This window comes from Pseudopipra pipra, chromosome 5 (genome assembly GCF_036250125.1).
Source record: "Pseudopipra pipra isolate bDixPip1 chromosome 5, bDixPip1.hap1, whole genome shotgun sequence".
NCBI lineage: Eukaryota > Metazoa > Chordata > Aves > Passeriformes > Pipridae > Pseudopipra > Pseudopipra pipra.
Window position 1 is genome coordinate 20,288,925 of NC_087553.1, and position 10,021 is coordinate 20,298,945.

A 10,021-nucleotide genomic window follows, 5' to 3' on the forward strand; every position below is an offset into this window, starting at 1 on the left:
AATGAAACCCACATACAATTTCAATCACAATTATTCAAAACATATGCAGATAAGTTCTTCTTCAGACTTTCATTTAGATAAATAGATTATTTGTAGTTCCCCTAAGTTCAACACTCCTAGCAGCTGCCTTAGTTTCCATTATATCTCATATTTCCAAATGACCATAAAAGCTGCAATAACTTTAGTTTTAATTCTGCTAGAAACTGCTTTTTAGATGACAGCTTACCTTGAACAATAACATCATCATCCAAATATATTACTTTCTCATGTTTCTGGATAAGCAAAGGAAGATAAAATCGAACAAAGTTCAGCTATTAAACAGGAAAAAAAAAAAAGGTAAAGACTAAATGGTAAAGTTGTTTAATGTACTTGTCTCACACTTCTGACTCTATTAACAATCAGTTTTAATATCTCTTAACTGAGCACTAGCCAGTGATCATTTTTTTCCTCCCCCCACCTTTACTAGTGTCCTGAGTCCGTTGTTATTATTATCATTATCATTATTATCAATCCATATTTATTTGCCATGGCCCAAACCAAACAGCCCAAAACAGTAGCACTCATTGCATGAGAAGTGTGCAACCTCTCCTGTTTGTGCTGACTGTCAGTCCAACTAATATCATCTCATGGCCATTAGTTCTTACATGGGAAGAGAGTGAGCAACCATCCTCCCCTCAGCCCTTCACACCACTCCATTCTCTAGACCGCTACTGTTTTCATGCTAAAAGTCCACTATTTCCAGGCTGAACAGTTTTAACCCGCTGATTCCCTTCATGAAATCTTTTCCATATATTAGAAATGTCAAAGGCTCAGAGCAGGCCAGTGTGAACAAACATTCTGGACAAACTCGAACATTTTCTGGTGGTGCTACATCTTTTTCAGTTAAGGGGATGAAGACTGCACACAGTATTTAGGATGAGAGAAAACTGTGGATTTGCATTGTGGCAAACTGATGTTCTCTATTTTGATCCTTACTCTTTTTCTAATAATTTTTAACATCTGATTTGTCTTTTCTGACAGCCAGGAATTTAGATTAGTCATTAGACTCTGAATTAACCCTGAACATGAGCAGAACGCAGCCAACTCAAGCATCATGAAGGCACAGTAAACACTATTACATCTCCCTCTAATAAATAATGTATATACTGTCAAAGATACAATACATTCAATTTACCAATTTTATGCCATCAAATAGTAAGGTCCCAGCAAGACAGACAAGTTGCAAGGAGCTTGTTATAGGGCACTTCTCCTTCTTAAGTCAGGGTATAGCATTTGGATCTGATTTGGCTTCTCTGACTTACACCCCCACATGTAATAGAACGGATCTAGGACATTTTAAAGCCTGTAATAGGTGTTAAAAAAACCCAAAAATTTGTTATGTGGTGTTCATTTACTCACAGGCTGCAGTAGCTCAGGACGTGATGCATCTTGTCTGATTTTTCCTTTTAGCACCATAGGGTTGAATTCTACAACCTTAAATTTTATTTCTTTCAGTTTAGAATTTTCAATCCATTTTCTGTGATTAAAAAAGAAGTGATAAAAGAAATATTGAGTGTGTGGCAAGTACTTGCAACATTCAATTCAAAGACTCTTAGGAGAATAAGAAGGCTTGAAAGCTCACTCATCTATTCTATCCCAACACAGAATCACTTATGTCTACAGCCATTGCACAGATATTTCTTTAAAACAAAACACAAAAAAATCCACACAAAAACCTCAACAAAACAAACACCCCACAGCACTGTCAAAGCCAGACTCCACGTGTTGCCCAAATGACCCATCTTTCACCATCACTAGCAATAAGTGCTATTTTTCTAAGATTTCTTTGTATAATTAAAGATCATTATTTCTTATCCTATCTACCATGCTTTTAAAGTAGAGGTTAGTTTTCTCCCTTTTACAGTTTTATGTCCTTCTAGATGATTGCCACATCACATCCTAATTATATTTTCTTCAGACTAAACTAATATTTTCATTATTTTGTCAGACTTCTTATCATCACTGCTTATTTTCTCCTCTGACCTCTCTTCTAAATCCTTCCTGAAGGCACCTAAAGCTAACCACACTTTTTTGATGCCTTAATAACGTCTGCAAGATTGGAAAAAGTTTCCTCACATCTCCTCTGGTTATATATGTCAACATGTATAACCACTGATGCATGCCTTCTGTTTTGTGAATCAGTGTGGTCAGTTATCAGTCATAATTCTGCAGTTTTCCAAATGAATGCTACTGAACCTCCACTTCACTCTGAGCCAATACAATCAGCTATTCCCACCAACATTACCCTGTCATTCCCTCTGCTGATTCTAATCATATTTTACAGTTAATTTTTCCTGTTCATCATGATTAATTTGTTTTCAGCTCTTGTCCTCAATAAATTTGCTGCTTCATGCCAACTGCAGATTCATAAAGAACATTCTTCACTCTATTATCTAGGTTGCTGATGAACTAGATGTGAAAAGCTCCCTGGGGGACCCCACTCATTACATCTTTTCAGTTTGACACAAATTGTGGCACACAGGCCAGAGGTGAGACCCGCTAAGAAATCTGCTTTCGTTTTGCTTCACACCTTTCTCCTCTTAAAGACAATGTTTGCAAATTTTAACACCGAAACATGCTTTCGTTACAAGCTTTTTGGGATTCTTTTTATAACCTTTCATTCATCCTCTTAGATGAAATTAGTTTTAAACAGTTCTGAAGCTTAAGATAGATGAGAGGTAAGAGCAGTGCCACAAAGTGGGATTATGATGAGTAGGAATATGTATACTTACTAAAGACTTCTGCAGCCTATCTACAAAAAGCAGAGAAGGACAGGTCTGTCTGTGGTCTGGCTATTTCACATCCTTTTACATCAGTCAGTGGCTTCCTACACATACAGAATCCTGGGGGCTACTACCAATAGCACTACTTAAATAAAAGGGAGAAACCTTTCCCTGAAAGGTCCTGCAAAGTCTATCCCTGTGCTAGGGAGAACAACCACCTGGTCCTGACTTCAGCATGATGCAAAGAAAGGCTGGTATATACCGAATGTGTGGGATGGTTGTCTTCAGCCCAACAATGTAGAACAAAACACTGGCCTCTGTGTTGCTGTGGATGCTACTGATGGCTGCTACAGCTGCACCCATCCTGCCCGCAGCAGCGCAGATCACCACTGGGATTTCTTCTTCCATTTCCTCAGGACTCTCCAAATCAACTACAAGAAACAAATCCATTTTACATCATACCTGGGTCCCAGGAATGAATAAATACTTTCATGAGCAGTGGAATCATTTCACCATCACCCCATTTCCTTACCACATTCTACACAAATCCCCATCTGGCAAGGCACACAGCATGAGCTGTCACTAGTCCAGAACTGCGTGAGGTTTGACTGGACTGCTGGATGCCTCCAAACAGAATATATAAGAGAGTTCTCAGCATCTTCTTCTCAGCAGGGTCACAATTCAGCCTGTCCTTCATGTAGCTGCTTATTCACATGAAACCTGAAGAGGTTTGAATACCTTTGAGACTTCTACTTCTCAGTTATATCTAGTACAAAGTCAACAATAGGTTCCAAAATTATGAAAGGAAAGAAGTGAGTCAAAAAGAGTGCAATTGCATGACCTCCACTTCTTTGGGAAGTAGGCTTAAAAGGAACAGTGCAAAAGTTTGTGCCAGCAGGAAGTTGTTAATGATAAAAGGAAAAAAACCTCTAAATAATACTGAATCAGGTCACATTACTGATAAGGAAGATTTTTATCCCTAGCACTGCTTAACTTACAGAACTTAAATGGATATATTTATATTGGTTAAAACATAACCATTTAAGTCATAACAACCCCAACCAAAATATAATGAAAATAGATGGTTTATACCCAGAAAGAGTTTGTTTTCCTTGGGAACAGTGAATAAGCTATTTGTATTAACATTTAGTACTAGCTCAACCATATCAACCCTAGCAGGTTTCTGTCACTATAAATATTCCAGCAAAAACTTCTGCTGTAAATGTCAAGATTTGATGGTCTATCTGAAATCAATAAGCAGGCCAAGAACATTCCCAAAGAGGCAAGTCGTGATCGAAGTTTATTACCAGTTGACAACACCAATCTGTTCAGCACAAATAAGGATATACTCCAGCTTCCATCTACATCAGTGACATCTGGATAAAAACGTGAAATCAGAATGACAACTCTTAGTCATTACTACCAATTCCTTTCTATTTTCTCCAAGTAATTCAGAAGCAAGAAATTTTGCATCCCAGACCATATGGAATGGTGTGAGTAGCTCAGCTGCTGCAGGACAAACAAGATTCAGTAAGATGGAAAGTGCTGTTCAAATCAAGACATGAGGAATGTAAAACGAAACAGAAGTGCAAGTCATTTACCTGTTTCATTTTTTAACGTCAATGGCACTTGGTGAACTTTGTTATACAGAATGGCACACACAGTTAAGACAAGAAGTAACAGTAAGATCTGGTTAACTGAAACGAAAGGGAGAATGTATTAACAACCAGTATAACAGTATAACATAATTCCCAATTATCTGCTTAAAAACAAAAAATCCAATTTGCAACCAGTACATATGATAACCTGTATCTGCTGTGTTTATCAAATTCTTCTTTCTCACGTTATTTGATCAAGCTAAAAATTTTATGTTAAAAACATAAGTCTTCCCTGTTACATAATTTCCAACTACCTCATTTTCATGGTTAATTTACTCACTAAATCATAAGACTCACAATATATATGGGTTATCCATACTAGGGAATTCACATGTTTCTGAATTTACCAGGAGCTTGGAATCTTTTTTCCTGCCTAATTTGTTGTCTGCTTATCCTCACAGGACATCATGAGTTAATTATATTTGGCTAGCCCTTTCTTCTCTAGTGCTTCTCTGATAAAACTTCATGCACAGGAGAATTTTTTTTTCTATTTCAGATCTTCAAGGTGTATTTGAGCAAAACTCCAAAAATTCTAGAAACACAAACCCAGCATGCTACTGGAACCAGGAATGTTTCAAAATATTTGAAAATACATATTTTGACAGAGTAATTTAAATCAGTAAAATCAAAACAAGGCATGCGACAGCAAATACACCTGACTGTGTATTCTGATTTACAGTTCCTACAAATCTTGGACAAGATAAAGTCATTCAACACAAACTAAACACATGCAGGGACCAGAAGAGTTTACGGAATACAGAGGGGAAGGAGTGCATTGCCATCACCAACAGTTACTTTGATGACGGGAATTCTTTGTTTCAGACAACTTTGTTTCTTTTGGACTACCATAAAAGGTATTTTAAGATGTACAAAAGAGCAAAGGGAGCAGGATTTTGAAGTGTTTTAATCAAAAGGGCCAACTGGCCACAACTGGGCATGAGAATAAACTGAAATTGGTAAACATATGTCACCAAACCTGCACTAATTTAAACTGGCTGAGGAAAAAGCCTACTGACTGCAGAGAAATTTTGGGTGCATAATTGAAGGCAAGCAACGGCCCATTTTCAGTCACTGACCCTGACAGTTGATGAGAACCCCAAAGTTCTCGAGGGACACACCTCAATTTTGAGTATGAACAGCATTAATGTCCAGAGTTTATTAAAAAACAGTCAAGTTCAGTGCTCTAGGCACAACCCACGTGGAACCAGCAGCTACCTGCACTCTTGAAATTTCAGAATATTGTCTCATGCATGCAGTAATTTTAAATTAATGGGATTTATGGTTGTACTTATCCCCCTTAGTTAACAGGAAAAGACTTATTTGTATACTGAAAGTTAAGCATGATTTAGGAAAACTAGAACTATAAATTTATACATAACTGTGATAGCAGTTGCATGAGAAATTGTATTTGACATTTCTGTGCTTTTTAAAAAAATATACATTTCAAATGTTTTTGATCTCTCTTACTTTTCTTTAAAAGAGCCATTGTCGTGTTGGATGAGAACTGTGATCTGTGGTAAAATAAAACAAAAAAAAAAAATTAAAAGAGGAAAAAAAATAGAGAAAAATCATTAATGCCAGAAGTGAATACTAATTAGTTATTTCAGGGACAAGTTTTTGAATTATCAATTTTACTGCTGAACTAGTCAAAGTAAAACTGTATTTGATCTCTGTAAATACACTGCTTTTTTGGAACAAATAACTAATATTCTGGGCTAGAAATATTTCATATTTTAATTTAAGAACTAGCAGGTTGTAAAAAGCATTTTAACAAATTCCATCTGATCACCTACATCAGCGATAACTAACATTTTTAATACAGTTTAAAATAATGTGCAAAGAAGCATTAAATCACCCACTGACGCAATTTATAAATACATTTATCTCTAATTTCACCTAAAACATAGTAACTGTCACGAATACTGATCTCTTGCTGGAGTATGCTCACAAACATATGGGAATCTTATCTTGGAACAGTGTCTATCAGACTTGCAGAAAATTTCAGAACAATAGTAAAAATATTTTCTAGGAGCAGTATCCTTCCACAAACAGTAAGGAGGGAGTATGTGTAATGTACCCTAAAACTGTACTTCTAAGCCAGGCCTAAGAGCAGTCATGACCTTATGCCCGAGAGGACAGAACATAAACCCTAAAATACAGGATTATGGGAAATACAACATTCGTTTGAATTCTGGACCCAAACCTACTGTTTATGAAAAAAAAAAACCAAACCACAAAACCAAGACAACAACAAACAACCAACAGTAAAAAACAGCACCAGAAGCTGGAGGGAAGGGAACAAGACAACTGTGTGATCTAACCTTTATACTGTGTGATCTAACCTTTATACTGTGTAGCTGGATATAGGACAGAAAACAATTTTTCCAGTTACCACGCATACGTAGGGACACATTACAGCATAGGTAAGGGTAAATGGGGATTTCTATGCCACATAAAAATGAAATTTTGTCCAGCTCCTTGAGAAGACAGACGGAACAGCAGGAATTCTTGAAACCTGAGTCACAAAACTGACCACCTCTCATTGGTTAATGCTCAAGTTCAGGCAGCATCCTAAATTAGTCTCCACTTTGACCAACGACTTAAATGACAACAGAAATATGAGAAAAAAATCTAAGATGTGGCTTTGTTTACAAACCACTTATGTAGTTAGGTCCCAACAGAAGACTAATTTGCAGCAAGAAAGAAGTCATTCTGGAAGTTTTTTCACATCTGCACTACTTATCTACATTCCAGCAGACCACTCTCTTCATGTGGCATTAATTTACACAGAGGAAATCAAGTTTATCTGTCGGAAAAAACACCACAGCTGAGAAAGCCTTTCTCTCACGCATTACACACAAGTATCATCTTCATATGCATTTAAAAACTTTACTCATTTAGGTAAACAGAGAGGCAACAGAACCCCTACACTCTTGGAGTAACTTTCTAACCCCATTTAGCTAATCATAACCTTCCACTGATTTCCATAGAGCTGATCACTGTCTTTGAATTAGTATTTGTAATAATAGTCACAAACAGTCCTAATGATCACTGCAAGAGGAAAGTTGCATAGCCACAGCTTCACGGTATCCTCAGAAATTATTAAATCCACACAAACTGAATCATGTTTTAAGCTTTAAAATCCACACTCAGACAGACTCCCAAGCAAGTTTGAGTTCTAGGACTACAGCATTCCTACGCCTCAGTAACACCGATTGATTACCTGCTGAGTTTTAAGAAACGAGAGGTATATTTGCTCCCCTACAAATATTTACTCATTTTTCCTGCCTGTAGACATTATTTCCTGGAACCTGGCAGTCCCTAACTCAGCTGCCAAATCCTGTAACAAAACGAGGGGCTGCAGAAGGGAAAGCTCAGAAACAGTGACATTACTGCTCAGATATTTCCTGCTTAATTAGTCTTTTTACCTCTTCAAAGCAGCACAGTATTCGGGACTCCTCTCTTCTGAAGCGCTGAGGAGCTATTTACTTGGATCCTAGATAGCCCACAGCTGTGAGCACTCTTGCCAAAGCCTCCTTGACCATCATCCTCCTTTGAAGTCACCCGCACAAAGGGCCTTACAGGGCACAGTAACAGTTTTACGATTCAATTCCTTTTTCAGACTCTTCAAAGTTTACTTTGGAGTTGTAATGGTTTTCTTTTCTTTCTCTGCTGCTGAGGAATAGCACGGAGTCCAGACGCTGCACTGGAGGAATGAGAGCCCATAAACCACTTCCAGATGTGCAGAACGATGATGCAGCCCCAGATTTGGCAAACTTGCCTCAGAGCTTCAGCTAGCAGATTGCAAACAAATCCCATAAGACAAAAAGTCTTAAAGGGGTGGGGGAAAGAGAAGGAAGCAAACCCTTCCAGAAGTTACTTCCAACAGTCTAGCTGCAAGTTAGGTTTCTAGTCATTATTTATGGTAAATGTGAACAGATAACTAGTGTGCAAGAGCCAAAATACAACATGCCAAAGTCAAACTGAAAGCCAAAGTTTTTCCAATGTCTGTTGGCAGAGTTCTTGCAAGTCAAAAGCTAAGGGAAACCCACAAAAATCAACTCTGAACATGCACTTTGACTTGACTCATCTCATTTCCAAATCTTTGAGCATTTAATCCACAGGTTTGGTTTAGATTCAAAAGGATCTTAGATGAAGGTTACCAGTACATGTTGATATCCTGCCTCCTAAGCTCTCCTGGAATGCTTTTGCTGTTTTATTTCTACAGCACCGCTTTTATTCAAATTCTCTCCCTCCCTTCTAGGAATGACCCTTCTATGTGATAAAATGTTGTTTTGTCACAAGATTTTCATGAATACTGAAAGGAATAATAATAAACATCTTCAACACTAAACTATTGTTCATATTTTTAGCATGAGGCAGTGCAAAACTTACAAGGAGTACTCAGTGAAGGTTTTAAAAATCTTAAACGTTTTATATGAAGATTGCTCTTCCATTTGCAGGAACTGAAAATATGGGGTTTCAACTGTATGTCTCAAACATGCCCAAACTGTATTATCTGTGTCTGATTTTGTACAGAAATTCATCTTTTGCAGAGCTGCTTGAAGGAAAAATAAATGAAGAGTTAAACATACAGTTATGTGCTTTGTGCAGATGGCCACAACTATTAGTACTTTTCCCATACTGTGGTATTTAAGCTGTATCAAGCTTAAAGTTTTTCAAAATCCACCTGTGTTTTTTCACCTCCCTTCCATTTCTATGTGAATCTGAACAGATCCAAGCAGCAGACAGCCACATGAGCCTGCGGAATTGGGACCAGATCCTTCACTTGACAGCAACCCCTGGATTACTGGCAACACAGTAGCACCTTCGCAGAATCACAGGATCAATTAGGTTGGAAAAGACCTCTGAGATCATCGAGTCTAACCTACGACCGAACACCACCGTGTTGACTAGACCATGGCACCAAGTGCCACCTCCAGGCTTTCCTTAAACACCTCCAGGGACCATGACTGCACCACCTCCCTGGGCAGCCCATTCCAACGTCTAATTACCTCTCCTGTGAAGAAATTCTGCCTAATGTCCAGCCTAAACCTCCCATGGCACAGTTGAAGACTATATGTGGTATTTTACAGAATACTGACAGCGCTCAATTATACATCTCGGTATTGCAATTTACTACGCAGAGCTCGATAAGGGAAAGAGGCTTTTTGTACCAGATACACCTTCTCTGGGTTTCCCGCAGCCTCACACGTTTACATTCTCACATAACACCCTGCTCTCACAGGAAAGAGAGCAGCCTCTCTCCTGCAGAACGAGACCTTCGAATTCACTCACATCACCCGCCGTCAACTGCAGAACCGAAACCTTGATTTCTAATCTCAACCCTCAGCGCTTAAACAGCAGCTCATGCCTTTTCTCACACGCACGCCTCGCAGGCAGCAGCATTACGTCGCCAGTCAAAAAAAAACCTGTGAGTCTGCTACACGTTTCTGGGGGCTCAGGGGCAGAGCCGGGCGCCCCGGGCTGAAGAGCACACGCCGCACCAGCGGTGCCCCGGGTCGGCTTCCACAGGGCTCCCGCCAGAGCACGGCCGAGCCCGGCGGGTCCTCGGGGGCAGAGGGGCCGTGCTGACAGAGG

At 38.8% G+C, this 10,021-nt stretch overlaps 1 protein-coding gene across 6 annotated transcripts in view; it reads right to left on the reverse strand.

Annotated features, from left to right (window-relative positions):
- Positions 1-10,018, reverse strand: part of GLT8D2 (glycosyltransferase 8 domain containing 2) — a 22,310-nt gene extending 12,292 nt beyond the window's left edge. Inside the window, exons 1-7 of one of the 6 annotated variants that reach the window (XM_064654846.1) lie at positions 9,805-10,018; positions 7,849-8,978; positions 5,888-5,931; positions 4,364-4,459; positions 3,025-3,193; positions 1,399-1,516; positions 227-311 (exon numbers count right to left, since the gene is read on the reverse strand). In XM_064654846.1, the coding sequence (XP_064510916.1) occupies positions 227-311; positions 1,399-1,516; positions 3,025-3,193; positions 4,364-4,459; positions 5,888-5,906 (487 nt within the window). In that variant the 5' untranslated portion in view covers positions 5,907-5,931; positions 7,849-8,978; positions 9,805-10,018. Of the gene's footprint in view, positions 1-226; positions 312-1,398; positions 1,517-3,024; positions 3,194-4,363; positions 4,460-5,887; positions 5,932-7,848 lie in introns of all 6 variants that reach the window. The other 5 variants (XM_064654849.1, XM_064654847.1, XM_064654844.1 and 2 more) reach the window with 5 other exon arrangements.
- Positions 10,019-10,021: the final 3 nt, after the last annotated feature.